Source organism: Eretmochelys imbricata, chromosome 3 (assembly GCF_965152235.1).
Source record: "Eretmochelys imbricata isolate rEreImb1 chromosome 3, rEreImb1.hap1, whole genome shotgun sequence".
NCBI classification, from domain to species: domain Eukaryota; kingdom Metazoa; phylum Chordata; order Testudines; family Cheloniidae; genus Eretmochelys; species Eretmochelys imbricata.
In genome coordinates, this window is record NC_135574.1 from 42,681,222 (window position 1) to 42,706,733 (window position 25,512).

Sequence of the window (25,512 nt, forward strand, 5' to 3'; positions counted from 1 at the left end):
AACACAAAATTATCATGAACTATTTAAATATAACTTCAGATTTGCATAACCTTTGTGTTTATTAGAGTTGATATTTAAACATGCAGGTGATGCAATTTCTTTACACCATATACAGTGCACTTAATTTATGAAGCTATTCTGTTTAAAAAAAGAGGCCCCCTTTGCTATAAAGTGGTCATACATTACTATTCAAATATCACTTCAGGGAAATTAAATAGAAGATATTCATGAAAGTTAGGTTTCTACTACAGAGGAGGTTAGTTTAAAACAAGTTTTCAATTGCAGCATGGCAGAGTGATGTTAGAAAGTGCGCTAGGACAACTGGACTTTCAAAAGGGACGTAATTACTTCTAACTGGTAAGCTTGCCATATTCATTTATTTGTTCTTTGTTTTCTAAGACTGGCTACCCATATTCTCTCTGACAGCTAACCCTCTTATTGTCTTGTACTTTTTCTAAGGGGAATGGGCAGATCTCAGTCACAGGGGAAACTGAAGTCCCTCTACCAAAAGGCAACTACGTGCAGCATTATCTTAAATGCAAGGCACTGAACCTCAAAACAGATGGATACCAGGTAAGAAAGAAAAACAAAAACAAAACTCTGAGATATATGGAAGCTAAGTTACATGAACTGAACCTTCAGGTTGTTTTCTGTTTTTTTTTTCTCAATTCAGTGACACTTTATTGATATGACAAGCTTTCTGAGCGTTGCCAACGTGTGTGTGTGTGTGTGTGTGTGTGTGTGTGTGTGTGTGTGTGAGAGAGAGAGAGAGAGACAGACAGACAGACAGACAGAGACAGAGTGTGTGTGTGTGTATGTATATATAAAGACAGATCCCTGCGGAATCTGTCAGAGCTATTTGAAGCAGCAAAAGCTCCTGTACCTGTGCAAAAGCACATGATTGGAGGAAGCTTATAGAGGGGTTCCAGTCCCCCACTTCAGCAAGAAATTGTATAAAACCCAGGAAGGTCTAATGACAAAAGACTTTTTGAACCAGATTGTCAGAGAGAATAGTGCATTTTGCTATAAGTTAGAGAGAAAGGGCTAACTACACAGAAGATTTAGGCACCTATCTGCCACTATAGGTGCTTAAGTACAATATTTAGGTACCAGTAAGATCCTCAACACCCCCGATTAGCTATCACCCAACCCTGTAGGTACCTAGACTCTCTCGGCACATGAGTTTCCACCATTAAAGTCTCCTATGTGCTTACGTTTCTATCAGCGAGCATATTCACAGTCACCTCAGTCTAGGCACCGATAACTCATGGCTAATCCTCAGCAGGATCTTCAGAGTAGGCACTGGACTTCCTTTCTTTCCTTTGGGATCCAACCTGGTAGGTGTGCTCAGAGCACACTTAAACTCACAGAAGATGGCCAAGAGGGGGAAAGGAGGAGGACTCCCTCAGAACCCCAACACTTTCAGGCAATTTGCCATCTAATTTGCCACCTACATTTCACACCTAAATTGATGTCTATATCGGCCTGAGATTTTCAGCTGTGAATCTTCTCCTGGAGTTAATCACACAAGCCATTTTGTTCAAGAAACAGAGCAGGGTGTGAGGATGAGCAGGGCCCTCCTTTATAATCATTAGCCTGGTGCTTAGGGTACAGTACTCACTAGGGATGTGGGAGACCGGGTTCATTTCTCCCTTCTTTCACACTACAGTAAAGCATGTGAATTACTATATTTCTGGGTCCATTCTATGTTATATCAGTATTTTGCTGGTACAATGCCATTGAAATGAATAGTTATGATGGCATCAGGCCCCGAACTGCAAACTGACATGTTTTCTAAGATATCAGTGCTCTCCCAACATAAAGAGCATCCATGGCATGTTTGACAACATTCAATAAATAGCACCTACCTCATTTTGGAGGTTTTATTCTTTCGGATTAAGTAGCACTAAAACTATTAGAATGGAGCCTCCTCTTATCTGAATTTAAGTTATGTCTCTTGACTTGCATGTACAACATGTTACATGCTAAACTATCCACTTAAATAAATTCCTAGTCACTATTCCATTTGGTAATTCAGCACAATGCACTCATTTTATTACAGATCAAGGAACTGTCTAAAGTGAGGAATTCAGTAAACAAAGAAAATGAAAATAAAAGTTAATTTCTCTGGGCATGGCCCCTCAACCTTTGTTACCTTGAAAACAGTACTATTCATATATCTTAGGGCTGGAGTACAAGAACATTAATATCCAGCAGATCAATGAGAGTATTATGGCTATTTAAAAATACAGGGAGAGAGAGAGAGATAAAGTCACCTCAGAAAGATTTCTGAATTTGGCAGTTAGAGTCTGACAATGGAGATTTGGAAATACCAGAACCTTATATACTGATGCTGTAACCATGATCTCTTGGTAAATTAGGTCATTGATTCTGTACCAAAAAGCTAAATAAATGCTTTTAGCATCACAATGGAATTATGTAGTCTACATTTTACAAAAGTTAAAATATTAGATGTAAAAAAAAAACTTTACAGAACTCTATGTTACTATTCAGGAGCATCACATCAGAAGCACAGCATTGCATTTACTGTAATTTCAATTTTTAAAAATATTCACTCTGAAGAATGATAATGTATAAATATTAAATATGTTTGCTAGTTAAAATTGTTGTTTTTTTTATTTCCTCATTTCATTCTTTATTAATTTCAAATTTGTAATTCTTATTAAAATGTAAATGAAGCACTGAATTCACCTGCAATGGAGTGAATTCATCACTTGGTTTAGTCATATGGGAATACATTTATCTTTTATTTCTGAGAAGAAGAAGAAGAAGAAGAAGAAGAAGAAGAAATTGCAAGAAAAATGTGCATTTCAATTAATAGACTTGTCTTTTCCTAGTTTAAAGCTTATTCATAGATTAATTATTTTAATTTCAGAGGTAAAAGGCTTCTGACCTGTTCAAAAATAAACTAATACACTGTTTATTAACCATTTTCTCAAAAATAAGAGACAGCTAATATTCTATACAAGTCCAATTACTGCATATCTGGTAGGTGTGTTATGTCTCCGACCCCTTCATTCATTGGTGTACAACACTGGTATTTCATTGTCCATCAGTAAATATGTTAAAATCACAAAAGATCATTACAATCATAAAAAAATCATTAATAAGAATATTTGTAAAGGACAATGTGACTTTCATTTGTAATGCTCTTGAATACTTTTTGCTCACGAGCTGTTATCTGTCTGAATATTAAATTTCTCAAAAAACATGAGTACAAGCTAAAATCTGCCATCTAAATATGGCCAATATTTGTAAAATTTTGTGTTCTATTTTACCCATTCCCTGATAACTGCAGGAAACCTGCACTTAGAACCTCTAAAGATCAGCACTCCTACCTCTGAATGAATAGCCAGGCCAGTGAGCAGCATTTATTAGATGCCACAAGCTGAGTACTGCCTCCTCCCTGATGGAATAGGAAAGTGAAGGAGGAATAAAAGCCTTCCAGTCCTTTCTGTACTTCAGAAGTTCCCAGATGTCCACTTCTTGAATCCCTCCATTGGCTTCCAATGTATTACTGCATAAAATTAAAGCTTCTCATTTTGCCTCTGCCTCCCACATCTGCCAGGGATGGTCTAGGTATTGTTAATCCTGCAGTAGCACAGGGGGATGGATGAGAGGTCCTCTTGCAGTCCCTTTCAGACATACCTTTATATGATTCTATGATCACTGTTCTGCTCTTATTTCTCTCATACCTTTTCCCATTTCCTACATTCTTCTCCTGATCTATATTTTGTGCCTACATCCTACACATGGAGCAGTCTCCCTGTTCCTTATCCATTACACATGCCCACTCTCCTTCAAATTCCCACCTCTTCAGAAAGTCCTTCCTGTCATCATTAGTAACCCTCAGAGTCTCTTTTTCCTGCAATGCTATCTTGTCTTATTTTTATTTAGGCTCTTGGTGGCCAGGACAGGAGTGTTATCCTTGTTCTGTAAAGTGCCATGTACATTTGTAATGCTAATGGGTCAGGATTGCAAAATAAAAGCACAACAGACTTCTTCAGCTGGTGTTAATTGCCATATCCTCACTGAAGGCAAAGGGCCTATGACAATTAATTCCAGGTGAGAATCTGTCACCAGGCACACATCAAGTTAGACCCAAAATTCCATAGACTCTGGTGTCCAAGCACTCTAGGCAGGGTACTAGGCATTCTATGCTAGGTTCAGCCAAACAAAACAAAATAGATTTTGATTGAGTATTCCATATCACACAGGTTTTCATATTGAAGAGTAACGTTGAATGTGACAATAGGGTATTAAATACATTACGACAATTAAGGAGGAGATTTTCAATGGCAGCTAAGAGCCTAGAAAAAAATCATCTTTTTAAAGTTCAGTTAATTCATAACTGCTATATTCTACCTCTACTCTTTAGACAAACCTCCCATGGACATTTGACTTACAGAGTGGACTGAGGTTAGCATGCAGATTTAAGAGTATAATCTCAACCGGGAACTCTTTGAGGCACGGATTGTCTTTTTAACATATTAGTATAGTCCCAAATGGGAAGCTGATCTCTGAAAAGGATGCTTAGCTGCTACTGCAATACAAATATCTGTAACAATATCCCGGCCTAATTCAATAGAAAATTGAATTTGGCCATCCACAAAGACTGAATTTAAAACCTGGTTTTCCAAGTATTTATCACTTAAATGAAGCTAAAATATATTGAACATGCACATAACATAACATGTCTTTTCTAACTGTTCTGTGGTATCTAGTATATTAATAATAAAAAGTACTGGACTATATATACAGAATGTAAAATAATGTATTGTGTAGTAGTTAGTTGCCATAGAGTTTCATTTATAAAATATAGACATTAACAACTGACATTAAGAATTGAAATTAAGCATATACCTAATTGTCTTCCCTGGATCTGCCTCTATAATCCAAGTGCAATGAAGATTGTTGTCATATGGTGCTGGGTAACCTGGTGATAATATGCGACCAGAAGTAGCAGCATGAATTCGACCACCACACTCAGCTGCAAAATAAACAATCATTATACTTCTTAAAAACAAGGCCATAATATTTAGCACTTAGATGTTTTCCTCTATTTTTAATTAGACAAAAATATATTGATTTCCATGTCCTACAACAATAAAAGAAAAGCCCTCTGACATCATGCAGAAAACCATTAGCCTCTATAATATAAAGAATAAGGGTATGTCTACACTGCACCCTTCTTTCAGTAGCATGTAGAGTACCTACTGGCATATGCCCCCAGCAGGGTTATAGATAGCAGTATAGATGGTAAGCATGGCTTACGCAAGTAGAGTAAAGACATACCTGAAAAGTGTGGGTACATGTGTGAGTATATGCTCTACACACTTTCAATTTGCCAAAGCATTGGATCACCATCTACACTGCTATTTTTAGCAGTGTAACATCCAGCTGCCTCACTGCTGCTGGTTCCTTTCCCCTCCACAGGAAAAGACGCCCTGAGCTGCGAGAGGCAGTGGGGGAAAGCTTGGGCAGTTCCCTAGTGCCAAACCCTTCCCTACCTCAGGGAAAGACTGCAGCAGCAAGGAAAGGCTCTGATGGTGGGGAGGGGGAAGCCTTTCCTCACTGCCTTCCCTCTCTCTTCCAGAACCTTCCACTGAATCGTAGAATCACAGGATCAAAAGAGACCATGGGAGGTCATCTCGTCCAGTCCCCTGAACTCATGGCAGGACTAAGTATTATCTAGACCATCCCTGACAGGTCTTTGTCTAACCCGCTCTAAAAATCTCCAGTGATGGAGATTCCACAACCTCCCTCGGCAACTTATTCCAGTGATTAACCACCCTGACAGGAATTTTTTCCTAATGTTCAACCTAAACCGCCCTTGCTGCAATTTAACTCCATTACTTCTTGTCCTACTCTCAGCGGAACAATTTTTCTCTCTCCTTGTTGTAACAACCTTTTACGTACATGACAACCATTATCACGTCCCTCCTCAGTCTTCTCTTCTCCACAATAAACAAACCCAGTTTTTTCAAACTTCCCTCATAGGTCATGTTTTCTAGATCTTTAATAATTTTTGTTACCCTTCTCTGGACTTTCTACAATCTGTCCCCATCTTTCCTGAAATGTGGCGCCCAGAACTGGACACAATACTCCATCTGAGGCCTAATCAGTGCGTGGTAGAGACCAAGAATTACTTCTCATGTCTTGCTTACAACACTTCCGCTAATAAATCCCAGAAGGATGTTTGCTTTTTTTGCAACAATGTTATACTGTTAACTAATATTTAGCTTGTGATTCACTATGACCCCCAGACTCCTTTTTGAAGTATTCCTTCCTAGGCAGTCCTTTCTCATTTTCTGTGTGTGTGATTGATTGTTCTTTCCTAAGTGTAGTATTTTGCATTTGTCCTTACTGAATTTCATCCTACTTCAAACTATTTTTCTAGTTTGTCCGGATCATTTTGAATTTTAATCCTGTGCTCCAAAGCACGTGCAACCCCAACCTGCTTAATATCATCAGCAAACTTTATAAGTGTACTCTCTATGTCAGGGGTAGGCAAACTACGGCCCAAGGGCTGGATCCTGTGGCCCCTAGGGGAGGGGGAGCAGAGAGCTACATTTGCTGGTCTTGCCTGTTGGTACCTCCTCCCACAGCTCCCATTGGCCAGGAACCATGGCCAATGGGAGCTTCGGGGGAGGTACCCACCGGCAAAAGCAGTGCTTGGAGCCCTCTGCCTCCCCTCCCATAGGGGCCACAGGGTTGTGGTGCCGGCTGCTTCCTGAAGCGGTGCGGGGCTGGGGCCAGCGCAGGCTGGCAGGGAGCCTGCCCTGGCCCCACTGCGCACCGCTGCCACCCTGGAGCCACTCCAGGTAAGTGGCGCCAGATTGGAGCCTGCACCCCGCATGCCTCTTGCACCCCGTACCCCAACTCCCTGCCCTGAGCCCCCTGCCACACCCTGCACTCCAACCCCCTGCCCTGAGCCACCTCCTGCACTTCAACTCCCTACCCTGAGCCCCATGCCACACCTGCACTCCTTCCTGCACCCCAACCCCTTGCCCTGCACCCACTGCTGCACCCCACACCCCTTCTGCACCCCAACACCTTTCCCTGTGCCCCCTGCCACACCCTGCACCCCTCCTGCACCCCAACCCACTGCCCTGAGCCCCTGATGCACTCTGCACCCCTCCCTGCACCACTGCCCTGAGCCCCCTCACGCACTATGACCCCCTCCTGCACCTCAACCCCTTTCCATGAGCCCCCCTTATACCCTGCACCCTTCCTCTGCCCCAACCCCTTGCCCTGAGTCCCTTACTCCACACCGCATCCCCTCCCACACTCCGCACTCCCTCCTGCACCCCAACCCCTTGCCCCAGCCATACATTCATGGCCCTGCATGCAATTTCCCCACCCAGATGTGGCCCTTGGGTCAAAAAGTTTGCCCACCCCTGCTCTATGTCATTATCTAAATCACTGATTGAATAGAACTAGACCAGAATTGATCCCTGCAGGACCCCACTCGATAAGCCCTTCCAGCTTGACTGTGAACTACTGATAACTACTCTCTGGGAATGGTTTTCCAATCAGTTATGCACCCATCTTATAGTAGCTCCATCTATCTTGCATTTCTCTAGTTTATGAGAAGGTCATGCAAGACAGTATCAAAAGCCTTACTAAAGTTCAGATATACCACATCTAGCACTTCCCCCTAGCCACAAGGCTTGTTACCCTGCCAAAGAAAGCTATTAGGTTGGTTTGATAAGACTTGTTCCTGACAAATACATGTTGACTCTTACTTATCACCACCTTATGTTCTAGGTGTTTTCAAATTGATTGCTTAATTATTTGCTACATTATCTTTCCAGATACCAAAGTAAAGCTGACTGGTCTGTAATTCTCTCGATTGCTGTTATTCCCCTCTTTATAGAATGGCACCATTTTTGCCCTATTCCAGCCTCTGGAATCTCTCCCATTTTTCATGACTTTTCGAAGATAATCGCTAATGGCTCAGTTGCAACTGACTCACGTAGCAACACACCACAGCGTGGATGCAATGTATTTTCCACATACACTACATGCTGTTGCCAGTGGTGTGTAGTGTAGACATAGCCTTAAGAGTCAAATACCTTCCAAATATATTTTCTTTCAACAAAAAAGATGCAAACAAGCAAAAAGGCCCAAATCCTCAAAGGTATTTAGGTGCCTAACTCCCATTGAAATCAATGGGAGTTACATGCCTAAATACTTTTGAGGGGTTGGGCCTAGGAAACTAAATGAATTAGTGATCCTGCAGTTCTTGCACAAGCAAAGCTTTCTGTCTTTTCAGGGGAAGTACAAAGTTTAAGGATTCAAAGTCAGTCATATAGTCCCAGACAATTAAAAACCCAAAAACAAAAAAACCAAGCATCCCTCTGCTAAAATGAGATTAAGGTTGAGTGCATATATCAAAACATTAAGGATAAAAAAAAGGATATTGAAATTATCCCAGACTAAACATTACAGACCCAGGAAACTCATGGTTTAAGGTTGAACTCAAGAAATCTTATTGTATTGTGGTAAGAAATTCACAGCTGAAGCACCCAAATATGCTTGGCTCTGCCCTGTAGTGACATAATGCAATAACCATGCAATTAGGATTAAGGCATTGTAGCATTTGTAGTCCAGATTAGATTGACCTGTTTTTTTTCTTTTTTAAGATATATTACATTTTTTTCTTCACTTGTCTCCCCTCATGGCATATCAAAAGGACAGTGTTAACATTGTTTGGGCACCTTAATACTATTTCTTAAGGGCAAGCTAACTCTGAATTTCCTGGGTTTATATTGCTTGGTTTTGGGACAACTACAACATCCTTCCAATGTTTGTGGTTTTTAATGTTTTTAAGTTACTGATATATACTTTCAAGTTATGTTCATCTTAATGTGGTTGTTTTTGTCAGGGAATTTCCTTAGTTTTTTTATAATAATGGGAAAATTCATACACCCCACTAAAGAAGAAACCAATGAAAATGCTATTATATAATATTCCTCCTCATTTAAAAATATGTAGTATCAACTTTATTATTTTTTTAAGGGCAGATTCATCAGCATAGTAAAGCAATGCAAAAAGCAGCCAGAGTACGTCAGCCAGATAAACCATATTTTGAGTAGCTCTGAATTAACAGAGCACCACAAAGCAGCTGAACAATACTGGTGAATGTATCCCTTAAGATGCAACCAGCTGATCGATTTAGAGGGCTATGTTAATGAAACTGGCACTATGCGTAAGAGGGATAGGGATCGCCAAGTCACAAAATACCAGTGTCTGTGATTTAAGAGCTTTCTTTGTGCTTCTAACTTCAGTTCTCTGAGCAGTGCTGACTCATTGTGCATTGGTGTCAAGGAGAGTCCCTCAAGCACTGATGTTCATCCTAGCATGAATCCACAAAATCATTAAAGAGCAGTGACAGCTGGACCAAATAATCTACCAATGAACACTTTTGACACAAGTCCAGTCTACTTTATGGCACTGAGTTACAGGGATTGTTACAGAGACATTAACTGTAGAGGATGGGTGGCAATTGGTTGAGTCACTTCCATCATCACAGTCCCACTTAAGAATTATCTGAGGCCTCATAAAAATGAGATACAATAATTAATAATTTAGCTTAATTACAACCCATACAGCCTATGCACAAGATTCCAGTTAATTTTAACTATTTAGGAAAAGTAAATATAAAGTGTTAAGATAATTTGGGACACAGAAAAGATTGATGCAGATGTTATTTTTTTTTTAGAGGACCCAGATTTTATTTATTTTAACACACTAACAGATATTCTTATAAATTCTAGGATGATTCAGTCAGTACATGTAAAGTGATGTGAGTTTGGGGAGAGTACACTGTATTTTTCATATAAAAATCAGATTGAATTCCTGCTTTCAGTGCAAAACTATAGAGTTTTGAACAGCACCTCCATATTTCAGAGGGATTTTTTAATATTAATTCTTGAATTCTAATGATCAAACTTTCCAATTGTATCAATCAACATGCAGACAAATCATCAGCTCAAAGGAGATATCATATATTGTTGACAGTCATGCTATGTCCATTGGGATGACTGATATTCAAGCAAACAAAATCCATCAAGGTAATTTCAGGTAATTTTAGCAGAATAAGGAACCGTTATGAAGTGTGTACATTTCTAACTTTGTTTCCATTGTTAGGACTGAATTATGCTTCTTAAAGGCAGAAGTGGGCAAAGAATAAGGACAAATTGCTAATTGGAAATTTCTGTTGGGAAGGTTCAGTTACAATTAGCAGCTGAATTTTGGAACAAAATAATGATAATTTGTCTACTAGTTCCTGGGGCAACTGGTCCTCCAGCAGACGCAGGAAAAACAAACAAAGACAAGCTGAAGGATTCTAGTGGAATCTTTAGTAATTTTCATTATGAGAGGTGCATTACCTCAGTGGAGGATGTCTGGAAGCCTTAGGCTTGCATACTTCAGAAGTATGGGGTGGGAGAAGGGAAGAGATAGTATGGTGAGCAGCTTTTCTTGGCAAACTTTTAGGAAAGGTGTGGCATGTACGTTCCTGCTGAAACTGTCCTGTCCTGAGCCAGTGCTACCCAGCAATCTCCTTCCTGCATGGCAAAATGATGACTGACTCCTACATCAAAGTGCAGAGTCAACCATAACTACGCCCTTATTGCTTACACTATTATTTTATGTAGAATACAGATGTAAAATAAGATATTTTCTTTTCCTTAGCAGAGAAGCCACAATCATCTGTTTATGTTGAGTTTTACATAGTCACAGTTAACATTACCTAGGCAGGTAGGCAAAGGTTTGTCCCACACTCTTCGATCTCCACTTAGGCAGGTCATAACACTACTACCATGCATCGTATAGCCAGGATTACAGCTGTATAAAATGACAGTGTCAGTAAAATGTCCTTCATCACGGATCTTGTAGCCATAATTTGGTATTCCCGGATCTTCACACTTGACTAGGTCAAAACCTGTAAACAGACAGAGAGAATTATAAAAACAAATGTCAAAGCAAAACATAATTCCATCTGAAGAAAAGCATAATCCATCTGGAAACGAAACCTTTTCCCTTTATAGCATGGGGACAAAATTCACACAATTGGATTAACTTTATTCATTGTGACCAAAGATAATTTATCTATCTAGTGAATTCTGTAGGGAAGGGGAAAACCAAAAAGACAGGAACAAGCCCCCCTTCTACTCTTCCAAACTCTTCATTCCATAGTTCAGAATGTTCAGAGCTACGTTATGAAATTATTATACTCCCCAACTAAGGATTAGTGCCTACTTGAACTGCCCATGAGAAACCCAGAGATCAGATTGTAACTCAGAGTCACAATATGGTCCTTGCTACTCACTTTTTCCATAAGGAAAGTAAACCCCATCGCCCCTATACCTGGAAGTGTGCTGGGGGTGGCCTCTGCTCTCCCCATCTCCCTACACACTAATAAAGCCAATAGCCCATACTGGAGTGTAAGGGATGGGAGGAAATGTACATGAGTTCTTCTACCCCACCCAAGAGTCTGGTCACCCAGACCTCAGTTTTTGTTTTCATTAATGCGCACACACACACATTTGTCAAGAAACATTCCCTCTTGTGGGATGTGAGTTATTAAGACACAGCAAGAGATAAGCAGTTCCTTTGACCCTCCAGGACAAGCAATTCCCCACTGAGTAGAAGGGATTAACAAATCACAAGAGCACCCTTCTACCCTTCCAAGCATGGTCCTTTCTTTGCTTTGGGTCACTGGAGCATCTGCCCACTTTCAGGTGTCATTGCTGAGGTGTATGGAAGCCCAGTTCCTCCTTCTGTCATTGGCTCCAGCCCCAGGGTTTATACAAAGAAGTGGTCATTTACTCCATGCACAATTTCCTCTCCTCTCAATCCCAGGACTATAATATACCAAACTTGCCAGATTTGGCCACTCCATCATATCATCTCTGTACCTCACACCCTCCACCACCACAGCCCGACACAGTTCTTTTGGCTCTTCTCAAAGCCTTACTAGCATTGCCTCTATGTCATATTCCACTGAGCATCTCTGGTCACATCATGGATCCCTCCATCGGTCCCACTCTGTATCCTGGGCCTCTGCTCATATTCAGGCAACTGCCCCTCTTCAGGCTGCTTTTGAGAGACTTGCATCAGGTCTTTCCCAGTCCCTGGTCTTTAACTAAGAGAAAGGAAGCCTCTCTTACAGCAAGCACCATTTCTGGGTTGTTGTCAAATAACTTTCAGTCACCTGATTTAGGCACAGTCCAGACTTAATGTCAAGAAGGATGCTGATAAATTGGAAAGAGTTCAGAGAAGAGCTATGAAAATGACTAAACAATTAGAAAAGCTGCCTCAGAGTCATACACCAAATGGATTGAGTTCCTTGCACCTAATAAAGAGAAGATTAAGGGATAACTTGATTACAGTCTCTAAACGTCTATATTGAGAACAAATATTTAACAATGGTCTCTTCAACTGAGTGGAAAAAGATATAACATGATCAATGATTGGAAGTTGAAGCTAGACAAATTCAAAATGGAAATGAGGCATAATTTTTTTAATGGTGAAAGTAATTAACCATTGGAACAACTCACCAAAGGACATGGTGGATTCTCCATCACTGACAATTTTTAATCAAAATTGGATGTTTTCAAAAAAAGATATTCTCTAGGAATTATTTTGGAGAAATTCTATGGGCTGGTTATACAGGTCAGACTAGATGATCAAAATAGCCTTAGAATCTACAAATCTGAGAGCTGGGCACCTTAATCCCTCAGCAGCCCAGCTCACCCTTTGACAGTGACAAGGAGCCTTGCATCCCCTTATTCTCTTGTACAGATGCATAAAGTGGTTTACGATTGAGACCTCGGTAACTTCCAAGCCAGATTATCTTCCTTTCCTCTATATTGTTGTTTGACTTACATTACAATTTTCTAAATATAGTATACCTCCCCATTTAACTTAGTCTGCAATTTCATGACCTTTGTGCAACTTCCTACCCTCCATAAATTTCACAAATAAACCATTTTAATTATCAAGAGAATTAGAACTCTGAAGCAAAAGAAGTAGAAAAAAATGTGACTGACAATGAAGATTTGGCTCCATACTGCAATAAGAGCTATGCTTTGTTTTTTATGTAGTGTAGTTTTGACTTTTGATATATTTTAAATGTGTCAAAAAGAAAGGAGCCTGTATGCCTGCATGCATGTCTATTTTCATGTCATGAGGTTTATTATCTGATGCTAACTTTAGAAAGTAGAGTTTATAACTTTTTGAAGACCCCCCCATACATAATATCACAGGAGCTGACTTTCCAAAATGCTGGGGGGTGCTCAACCCCCGGTTCTGCTGCAGGTCCCACCCCCATTCCACCCCTTCCTCCAAGGCCCCCCACACACCCCACCTCTTCCCACCCCCATTCCACCCCCACCCCGCCTCTTCCCACCCAGTTCCAATTCCTCCCCCAAGCACACCATGTCCTTGCTCCTCCCCGCTCCCTCCCAACATCCTTCCTGCACCTGCGAAACAGTTGATTGCGGCGGGCAGGAGATGTGGGGAGGGAGGGGGAGGGGCTGATCTGTGGGGCTCACAGGCAGGCAGGAAATGCTGGGGGGAGAGGGAGGGCTGATGGGGGCTGCCGGTGGGTGCTCAGCACCCACCATTTTTTCCCCATAGAATCATAGAATATCAGGGTTGGAAGGGACCTCAGGAGGTCATCTAGTCCAACCCCCTGCTCAAAAGCAGGACCCATCCCCAATTAAATCATCCCAGCCAAGGCTTTGTAAAGCCTGACCTTAAAAACTTCTAAGGAAGGAGATTCCACCACCTCCCTAGGCAACGCATTCCAGTGTTTCACCACCCTCCTAGTGAAAAAGTTTTTCCTAATATCCAACCTAAACCTCCCCCACTGCAACTTGAGACCATTACTCCTTGCTCAACCCCAGAGCACCCACAGAGTTGGTGCCTATGCATAATATATTTACTATAATATTTTTCAGCTTGCCTCATAGCAAGTTTACTGTTTCCACAAGCCCCTCCAAAGCTCTAGCCCACAGAGATTCTCTTGCCTTTGATCTAAGCATGTAATGCAGTCTCCAAACGACTTGTTGAAAAAAAGTTCATGAAATAGAATGATGTTCATAACTATTCAAAATTAATACCTATAAATCCATATACTTATAAATCCTGAAAACATAATACTTTAAAGGTGAACTCCTATGCGAGCTCCAAAATTATAATAGCAAAACCATAATTTCAATGTCTGTATAGCCACTTAGCTAAAATACGGTATTTACAGTCTAGTCTTTATATCAGAATTGATAGCTGCAAAGGCTTTAGTGTGTAAAAAGATTCCCGCTCAGACATAACCTAATAACCTTTCAGACGTAATCTCATCTCTCTCTGTTGGACTCTAAGAATCTCAGCAACGTGCAAGATTCTTCATGTCAAAGAAGTGCTTTGAAATTTACTTGCATATTCAGCTGCCCTTTAAAAACAACTGAAGAGTAGGAGTACTTGTCATTTATGTATGTATTTGTATTCAGTATATCTACTGACACAAACATCCAGGAAGAGCCAAGTGTTTATAGGAGCTTCTCATAACACTCTTGGTAATTGTTTACTTCTCCATAATCTTTAAACATAATCCTGTTTACTTCTCTTAGTGCCATGTGTCATAAATGTGCACTTGGCAGAGCACCCCTTTCAGAAGCTACATGGGTAGCACAAGTGTGCAAATCCAATTGCTTCCCCACTGTACCCCAGGAATTGCAGGGAGTGTAAATTTAGCAGGGTCGGCATTCAGCCCTATGGCCAAGACCTTCTGGCTGCTCCTTCCCCTCTGAGGGTACATGTACATTGGAACAAGACCTGCAGCACAGCCATGGCTGGCCTGTGGCAGCTGACTCAGGATCACAGGGCTAAAAACTGCTGTGTAGCTGTTCAGGCTCAAGACAGAGCCTGGGCTCTGTGACCCTCCCTTCTATCAGGATCCCAGAGCTTGGGATCCAGCACAAGCCCAAATGTCTACACAGCAATTTTATATCCCCGCAGCCCAAGCCCTGTGAGCCTGATTCAGCTGACCCAGGCCAGCCACAGGTGTTTAAGTGATATGCAAGCATTGTCTCAGGGTCCAAAGTGAAACAAACAGAAACAATCCACAGTTAGCTAATGAGGTTAAATAAAAGCATAAGGAAAAGAAAGAAAACCTGTAGGCAACTTCAGTGAGGATATTCACCTCTCTTACTTCAGAGGACTTGGAGGTATGACAGTACATCCAAGATTCCACTGAATCTCCAGTACAAGTCTTAGGTCTTTTCCCTCTTCTTAGCCCAGAGGATCTGTGTTCTCCTTTTTTCAAGGGCAGAGATTCTGCTGGATGTCAGACCTCTCTCTGGGAGCTGGAGAGCTCAACCACTTGCTCCCATTTCAGGGTTGTCCCCATCTGAGTGGAGTTCCCTCTTTTTAACTCCTCCAATTCTAGCATGATTTGCAGGTATGGAGTGGCAGCTGGTGCAGGGTTTGTATACCCTGTCATCACATCCTCATTTTCAGTTTGTTTTGAAATGTTGATAAACAACTAATTATGTGCACTTCATCTCACTACCCCTACCCCAATGCTAACTGTGTTGTCTACCACCTCTCAACTCCACCCATGATACCAGTTGCAATTCTCATTGATCTCTCCCTCCATTATTTTTCATGCTGTTGCTCCACGTGGAGTGCTTCTTTGGAGTTAATATGCCAGGCTGCTGACTGTTCCTCTTTGAAATCCCCACTGAAAACCCACTTCAGCCACTTATACGAAGAATTAGAATAAAGACAAGCATTTTATTTAATACAATCAAAGAAAATACTTCACCACTCTGTGCACTAGCCTGTGGAGTACCCATATAATCCCACTGCTGTAACCCCTGTCATAAATATAAAGGGAAAGGTAACCACCTTTCTGTATACAGTGCTATAAAATCCCTCCTGGCCAGAGGCAAAACCCTTTCACCTATAAACGGTTAAGAAGCTAAGGTAACCCTGCTGGCACCTGACCCAAAATGCCCAATGAGGGGACAAGATTCTTTCAAATCTGGACGGGGAGAAACAAAGATTTTGGTCTGTCTGTGTGATGCTTTTGCCAGGAACAGATCAGGAATGCAGCCTTACAACTCCTGTAAAGTTAGTAAGTAATCTAGCTAGAAAATGCATTAGATTTTCTTTTGTTTAATGGCTGGTAAAATAAGCTGTGCTGGATGGAATGTATATTCCTTTTTTGTGTCTTTTGTAACTTAAGGTTTTGCCTAGAGGGATTCTCTGTTTTGAATCTGATTACCCTGTGAGGTATTTACCATCCAGATTTTACAGGGGTGATTCTTTTCCCTTTTCTTTAATTAAAATTCTTCTTTTAAGAACCTGATCGCTTTTTCATTGTTCTTAAGATCCAAGGGTTTAGGTCTGTGTTCACCTGTACCAATTGGTGAGGATATTATTATCAAGCCTTCCCCAGGAAAGGGGGTGTGGGGCTTGGGGGGATATTTTGGGGGAAGACATCTTCAAGTGGGCTCTTTCCCTGTTCTTTGTTTAAAATGTGTGGTGGTGGCAGCATACGGTTCAAGGACAAGGCAAAGTTTGTACCTTAGGGAAGTTTTTAACCTATGCTGGTAAGAATAAGCTAGGGGGTCTTTCATGCAAGTTCCCACATCTGTACCCTAGAGTTCAGAGTGGGGAAGGAACCTTGACAACCCCCATGCATCATTACCCTGCCTAGTATTTTGTGCCTCCCACTGTTGTGTCATGTCTGAAATTAGGGTGTGAGCCAAAGCTTTCAATTGATTATAATGAACTTTGTGGCAGTCTATTAGTTTGCAAGCTTTCCAGGACACAGAATGTGTTCATTTATTTGCACTGTAAAGTGCCGAGCACACTTGGGCATTCCAACATATTAAATAGTAATAATAATAATAATAATAATACAATGAAATCTAGATCCCAAACTGTGCTGAGAATATACCCAGCAGATCTGCGTTCACTGGTAGGGGAGGTAGCTACTCAAAATTACACTGACTGGAGCAACTGATCTACCAGCCAAAGACTGGCCTGCTCCTGGAAAGCTGAATATGCTGTCTGAAGATTTCCTCACCTTGAAGAAAGTCTCGGCTTATTGTTTGAAGCAGTTTTAAGGCTCCATAAGAGACTCAGAAGAACCAAGGAGTGTTTTGTTTTGTTTGGTGGGGAGGGAGTGGGGTTTGGATGATTTTACATAGAATGTGGGGTCACATCACTAAATAAATGCACTATGTGAGTTTATATGTTTGTACCATCTAAACAAATGTATATTCTTTGAATGTGTGATCTGCAACTCAAAAAAGGGTATTCTGAGCATTTACAGGAAATTCACAGGAACAGGTGTCAATCACAGAATCATATAAATATGATGGGTCCCTTTACTGGTACAGGCACTTAGATACCAAGGTAATAGTCACCTAGAGAATATCTCTAACAGATTAAATAACTGGTTTTATTTGATCTTCACACAATGCACCTTTAAGCTGTGGAACTCTTTGCCAGAGGATGTTGTGAAGACCAAGACTATAACAGGTTTCAAAAAAGAACTGGATAAATTCATGGAGAATAGGTCTATCAATGACTACTAGCCAGGATGGGCAGGGATGGTGTCCCTAGCCTCTGTTTTCCAGAAGCAGGGAATGGGCGACAGAGGATAGATCACTTGATGATTACCGATTCTGTTCATTCCCTCAGAAGCACATGGCATTGGCTATTGTTGGAAGATAGAACACTGGGCTAGATAGACCTTTGGTCTGACCCATTATAGCCATTCTTATCTTCTTATCGTTATTTTGGGAGGCTGTATATTGATTATTGTGACAAAAGTTGGGTACAAAGAGAAGTTTTGTTCCTTCATATAGGCAACGATACACTGTGTGTCAGGCATATTATGCATAACTGCCTATTGTCTTTGTTAGACACAAAATAGTATCAGCTATCACCCCAACTGGATTATAGACATTTAATATAGTTGATTGTCTACAGGGCTTTATCTGCACAAAATGTGCAGATTTACACATCGTTGCAATTTCATCTTCCACAGAACATGTATTTAGTGCTCAGAAGAAAAGGTGACCATAACTATATATCTGGATATTAATCTCCTAGAAAATAGGGTGAGAAATCTATTTTAAATTCTCAAAGTGTAAAGTCTTACATGGATGATGAAACATACTATCAAACTAGTATAAAAATCTGTTTTATACCTGTTTTTCTCTGCCAGCTCTTTTATGTTACTGCACCATCATTCAACAACAATGTAACATTTGTTTATGAGTGGCAGTGATCACAAAAACCCTCCTGGCTTCTCAACTCTTCCACCCATGTGTTATAATAGATTGGTTTGGAGCAAGTAGAGGGAAAGGAAGTTGCATAGTTAAACTGGGACCTTGTAGTTGTACCTAATCAAATACTTTTGCAGCAGGTTCTAGCTTGACTTGAACCAGTACTTACCCCAGGTTAACAACAGATCTGGCAAAATGTGACCTATTTATAGCACTTCCCCAACTCCTATTCACAATAAAGATCCAATTTTACTTGTAAACTAAATGTGATAAATGCAGATGAGGTCTCCCAAAATCTAAAATATTTTTACCATTTTACTTGGAGTGTCTTTCACAAAGAGTAGCAAAAATCTTTTCCCCCAGTAAAGCTATTCATGTTGCACCGATCAGCTGTACCAGGACAAGGTACATAAGTGTCCTATTCACGTCCTATTGCTCTATATAATGTGTAATGAACTGTATTTTTATATCATCAAATGAAAAGATATCTTTGAGGGTTCTAAGCAAAAAAATTACAGTTCAGGTAAAGGGGCTGTGAAATAAATATATATGAACATCAAACAAGGACATAAGATTTTTTAGCCTATGTATGTATCAAAAATCATCAAATGCCGCACAGAAATACATTGCTTATTTTAAATCTTATTTCTGAAACTCTATGGGGGCATTTACAACAAAAAGATAAGATTTTTCAGTCTGTTTATTTTAAAGTCAAATCAGATCACATTTTTACTTGGGGTGAAGTCTTATATAGACTGATTGCAGAGAACATAATAATTCACGCATTTCAGGCAACAGATTTCAATTTCCCATTTCAGATACACAATACTCACCAATACATGAGACCTAAAATTATAAATACTATCGAGGACATTAAAAACTTCAGTATTTGCATTACCCAGGTATTCCTATTGTAAGCATGAGAAGCTAGCACCTTGGAAAATGAATATGGAATTTTTAATGTCCTAAAGTTCTAGTTAACAATTATTAATTCAGAGAGTGAGAGTCCAAAGCTACTCTCTCCATTTTGAGATACTGTGTGCACATGTTCATGCCTGGAAAAAACCCTCTTTATCATGTAGTACACAATTAGACTGCCATTCTGAAGCCTAGTTTCTGAAGCCCAACCATCAGACCAATTACCATATTTTACACTAGACTTTCCACTGGCTTCAAATTACCATTTTGCATTCACTCCAGATAAATATAGGTTCATACTAACAGAACATATTTACGTCCCAGATTTTACCACCCTTATTCACACTAAGTAGGACCTCTGTTCTTTGGAGGCCCATTACTATCAATGGGATTGTTTATGCAGGAAGATACTACTAAACATAAATAAGGCTATGATTTAGTCATGGAGATGGCGGAAGTCATGGAATCCCTGACTTCCAGTCACCTCTGTGACTTCAGCCTGTGGTGGTCAGCAACTGCAAGGTCCCCCTTCCGCCAGCGGGGGCAGGGAGCTGCGGGGTACCCCCGCTGCTTCCGGCAACCCCCGGAGCTCCAAGCCACCATGGGCGGTGGGGAACCCCCAAGCTCCCGCAGGTAGCGGAGCTCCCCGGAACTGTTGGTGGTGCCGCGGACATGGAGGAACTTGCAAGCTCCTGGATGCCACGAGCCCCTGAAGCTGTGGGTGGTGGGCTACCACGAAGCTCCTGGTTTACATGGGAATCGGAAACACCTCCAGCTCCCAGCCTCCAAAGGCAGCAGGGGACCCCCGGAGCTGCAGGCGGCAGGGGTACCCCACAGCCCCCAGCTGCAGCAGGCAGCTCCTAGTCCCTGCACAGCTGCCCCAGTTCAGGCACTGTGAGGACCCGCAGATTCCCATTTTGTCAGGGATATTTTTAGTAAAAGTCACGGACTTCTGTGAATTTTTCTTTTTTGCCCGTGATGTGTTCATGCCTTTTACTAAAAATATCCCTGACAAAATCTTAGCCTTAAACATGAGTGGAGGTGACAGAATCTGTATCTATGTATATTCAGATGATTCTTATCTCCAGCTCCTCATCCTATCCAAGCTTTTTTTCTCTCTCAAGCATATGTAGGACTTCTCCTCCAACCCCTTTTCCAGACCACATATCTGATCCCAAGCCCCCAAGGAATGACCTTCTGTTGAAGTCACATTGTTACTTTGTATTATTATCACTGTGCTCTAATGAGACTATGGTTACAAAGCAGATATTTTCATTTTTCAGTCATGAAATATGACCACAACAGCATCTTATGATCACAGTAAATGTAGATACCTCTGGCTTATATTAAACTGCAACAAATAGAAACTTCTGCCTACAGCCAGTGTACAAATGCTTTCTACGCACATGAATATGACTATGACAAAGTTGAATTAAAACTTCCTGATTTGCATAAATGAAAACAAAACCTAGAGACTTGCAGATTGACAAATGTCTGTTCATCACCTGCCCATTTCACTTATTCACAGTGCTCTGCTCCGGGTAATATCTTACCTAGGTTACCAGGATGGCGTGAGCAACATTGTTCCATTTAGAAAATGGAAATTATTGGCATATATGTAATGTTTAAAGTACACTTATTCTTCAACTGTAAGCTTCATTGTCATGGATACTGTGGTGTTCATTTTGCGTCCACCAAAGGAAACCCTCAAGGGGATTTATGTAGGACATAGACCTGAGCACATAACTGCTTTTTTTTCAGTTTGGGGCCCAAATAAAAAAAAAATGGGAAAGCCAATTCCTATTTTAACACCAAAACTCATATTGGGGGTGCGGGTTGGATGTGAGAGTGCTGTCAAAACAAAACAAAACAAAAATCCAAAAAGAACTCCATAATGAGGTTTTGGGGAGGATGGGTAAAAGTAAAAAGGTTTGGCCCTCTTATATTATGCACTAGAGCAGGACCAACATATACTCTAGGAGACCCCAACATATCTCATACAAATCCATAATACTTTTGATATAGATAATTACAATAATAGGGCTGGGCCTTGGTCAAGAACAAGTTGCTCTTTTGCTTTTGGTTTGTTTTTCTATTTGTAAATAACACTGATCTTCTAACTTAGGTATAGTACATCCCCATCTTCAGACATGTATATGGCAAAATGTTTCGGAATGGGATCTACTCGTTAAAAAAGGGTAAACATATAAAAATCCTAATTCAATAAGCAAAGTATGTACACACCCACACAAGGCTTTAAAGTTAACAAATATGACATAACTTGATAGCATAGAGAAGCTCAGAAACATTGTCAGGGTTGAAGGCTGAGCGCTATCTAAACTGATATTGATTTAAATTCACAAACATAACCTATTTTTTTTCTATAGCACCATTTTTGTCCTTCCAACGAGTAAGTAGAAGTATGAAATGATATCTGTGCTAATGTTCTGTGACTGTCACAGCTTTCAAAATACACATAAATGCCTACAAATACTCATTCAGTAGTAGTTGCATTTTAAGCAGCCATAGCATAATCTATTTAATTAGATCAATGAGACTTCACAATGATAGACAGTGCATGGTATTCTCACCATGTCTGGAAATAATTTACATGGTATTGAAATCTACAGCTAATATGAAAAAAAAAAAAACATTTCTACATTATGTGCAGGAGAAGGGACCAGCTGTGAAATCTTTACTTGAATTGACTGACAGAAAAGTTCAGATAAAGAAATATGTATGAATTACTGTCAGAACAAATTGCCCGCTGTGTATGCTCTCAGAAACAGCTAGCTCATAAATGTTTAATTGATTCAGTGAAATGTTAAGGACTTGCTTTGAGTCACAGTACCACATTTAGAAAGGATAGTAGAAATGCTGCTTTTGGAACTCCCTCACTTCTTCCCAAAAATCCATACAAGGCCCTAGATTTTTTTTTTTTTTTTTTTTTGTACATGTGTGATGAATCACAGTTTACCTTTGGACAAGGAAAAAAAAAAGAGCACAAACTTTCTCAAATGCATTGCTATGCATTTAGGAAAATAGATGAGCTTACACAACAGAAAGTTGCACCACCACTAATTTGACCCTACCCTGTTCATAAAAGTCTTCTTGTTCTGGGAGTGAGGTTGCAAGCTTTCATTTCCCCAAAAGCTCCCTAACATGCACTCAACACATATTCTTAAGACATTGATTAGGCAATCTGTCAATGATATAACACAATCCAATGGGAATTTTGGCAGATTTATCTTGTAGTGGATAGTATTTAAAGAAATCACTTGGCACTCAACATCTGGGGCTAGATTCATATGGGGGGGTTAGCTTGGGTATTTCAGTGCCTAACTTTTAGACTTAAGCACCAGCAGGATTCACAAAATAGGGTTTTTCCCACCTGCCTTGGCTGTCAATCCTGTAGACATGCTCAGAGGCTACCTTAGAGAATGTCTACTGATCTTGTAATTAAGAAAGATGAACTCTACACACAATAACTCACTTTTATCCCTGACTCTTCAAGTCTACTTATGTGATGTTGCCAAACCACTTAAAGCAAAATGTTGACAGTTGTGTTTCCCACCATCTGTGTGCCTATCCTGAAATATCTGGAACCTGATTTACACAAGTGCTGAGCACTCAGATGCAACCAAAGTCAACATGCACTGTGGATACTTAGGCCCACAGGCACCATTGGCTTGATGAATGAGCACAGGGTTAGGAGGTTCTGAGTTCTAATTCTGACTCTTCCACTGGAGCACTGTGTGACCTTGAGCAAGACTGTTGATCTGTTTCCCTATCTGTTAAATGGGGAGAATACCACTTTTTTAGCTCACAGTGGAGATACATTCTTTAGTGCTCATGAGGCATTCAGATACTGTAGCAGTGAGCATCCTAAAATTAGACCATGAAGAAATGAATAATTCATTGCAGGCTTTGGTTGGTTTGGGGCCTGAGCATCATCCATCCTATGCACTGAATGAGGAAGGGGCTCTGTTGAAAAAAGTAGTATGTTATCATGTCATTATAATGATCACATCATAAATACACACTTTTGCAAGGGAAGTCTTAATACTAGCATTTCTTAACTTTTCAGTGCTTGACTTTGCAACCTAAGGCCTTTTCTACACTGGGAAGTTTCTGCACAGTAAAGCAGCTTTCTGCGTTGTAACTCCCGAGGCGTACACACTGCCAAGCTACTTAGTGCGCAGAAACTGCGCAGTTGCAGGGCTGTAAAAAAAAACATCCCAATGAGAGGCGTACAGCTTTATGCACCGGGGATACAGCACCGCAATGCCAGTGTAGACACACCCATGTCGATTACAGCACTATGACTGGCCTCTGGGAGGTGTCCTACAATGCCTGTTTTTGCTTCTCTGGTCATCGGTTTGAACTTTATTGCCCTGCCCTAAGGTGACCAACTGTCTTTCCCACCCATTAAATTCCTTGGGAATTTTGAAAGTCCCCTTCTTGTTTGCTTGGTGAGACATGCAGTGGTCTCAGTACATCTTTCCAGGTGAGCACGCCTGCTCCATGCATCAAGCAATCCCCCGCTTGGAGCAATGCTGAGCTGCTGGACCTCATCAGCATTTGGGGAGAAGAGGCACCTACGGACAGATTTCACGATGCATGACAGAAAGGGGCCATGACTGGGACACACTGCAGTGCAGGATCAAAGTGAAGGAGCTGAGGAATGCCTGCCACAAGGCACGGGAGGCAAACTGCCATTCTGATCTGCGCCCATGAACTGCTGCTCTACAAGGAGCTGGATGTGATACTTGGTGGTGACCCCACCTCCATTGTAAAAGCCACTGTGGATACTTCAGTGGCTTGCATGCCAGTCAAGAGTGGACCGAGCCAGGAGGAGGAAATCTTGGATGAGGATGTGGAGGGGGACCCAGAGGCAGAGGATGACTCAGAGGTCAGAGATGCATGCAGCCAGGAGCTCTTCTCTACCCCGGAGGAGGCTAGCTAGTCATAGCTGTTGGATCTTGATGAAGTGCTAACAGGAGAGGAGGCCCCTGGTAAGTGGCTTTGATTCTGGGAATCACTGAAGCGCGTTGTTGGGGGCAGGAAGGTTGCAGAAAGCAGGTTTGTGTCTGCATGATGTGCATACCACCACATGCCTAGTCTGAGCGGCGGAACAGAGTGTTGATTTACTCCCTGACTTCACAGGAAGCTGCCTCAGAAATCTCCAGGAAACTCTCATGGACATACTGGGCAATCCGCTGCTGCAGGTAGTTTGGCAGAGCTGCTTTGTTTCTTGCACCATTAAGGGTAACTTTCCCACACCACTATGCCATCATGGGGGGCAGGGGAGAGACCACTGCTGCACACAGGCGAGCCTCATAAGGGCCAGGGCAGAAGCCGCAGTCTTGGGGAAGACCCTCCCTTGATTCCCTGCTCACCCTCAGCAGTGAGACATATTCCATAATGAACATAGCCTATGGAAATATGGGGACAGTAATGATTATAAGCACTCTACCCCTCACCCCAGTACTGGCTCTCCCCAAGAGCCATGTGCCCAGTGTACAGTACAGTCCTGGAACACTGATTTCCCCTTCCCCTGCAGTTAGTCACCATTTTGGGAGTCTTGTAGCTCATGTGTGCTTGCCTGGGGTCAGCCAGTTAGTGACAGGTATGTGAATAGTGGCTGTATTTTAAATCAGTGGTCTCTGTGTTGCAAACAATAATGGTTCTGTAAAATGTTATATTTTGGCTTCACAGATATGACCTTGGGAGCCCAGCCTCCCTCTTTGTTATCGCCGGCTGAACATCTGTGCAGAATTAGAAATCAGCCACGAAGAACGAAAGAGGACTTTCTTTGTGATGTCATGATGCACTCCATGGCTGAAAAAAAAGAACTGAAGGAGTGGAGGGACAGCGAGAAAAGGGACAGAAAGGAGAACGTGGCACGCCAGAATGAAGCCACAGAGTGTTTCTTAAACATTATAGAGGGCCAAGCGAACATGCTCCAGGTGCTACTAGCACTGCAAACCAAGCAGCTCCATGCCCGCCCTCCCCTGCAGACACTGTCACAAAACTCTTTCCCATGTGCCACCCAGACACCGTCAACACACTCTTATCAACCTCCTCGCTCCAGTCTGTACTGCTGCATTGCACTCCTGCCCCATCACAGGCCAGCCCTGAGGACTCCCAGTACCCACCGTACTCAACACCCATCCCTCTGCATTTTAGTCCTGCTGAAGTACAGTACCCACTGCACTGTACTCCAAAGGAGTAGGTTGGATATGATACCTGGACAAAC

General features: G+C 41.4%; 1 protein-coding gene across 1 annotated transcript in view; it reads right to left on the bottom strand.

Annotated features, from left to right (window-relative positions):
- The window catches only part of CSMD1 (CUB and Sushi multiple domains 1), a 1,692,034-nt gene that overhangs the window by 374,336 nt on the left and 1,292,186 nt on the right, over window positions 1–25,512 (bottom strand). Inside the window, exons 24-25 of the mRNA XM_077812120.1 lie at window positions 10,781–10,972; window positions 4,885–5,011 (exon numbers count right to left, since the gene is read on the bottom strand). Of these exons, the coding sequence (XP_077668246.1) occupies window positions 4,885–5,011; window positions 10,781–10,972 (319 nt within the window). The remainder of the gene's footprint in view (window positions 1–4,884; window positions 5,012–10,780; window positions 10,973–25,512) is intronic.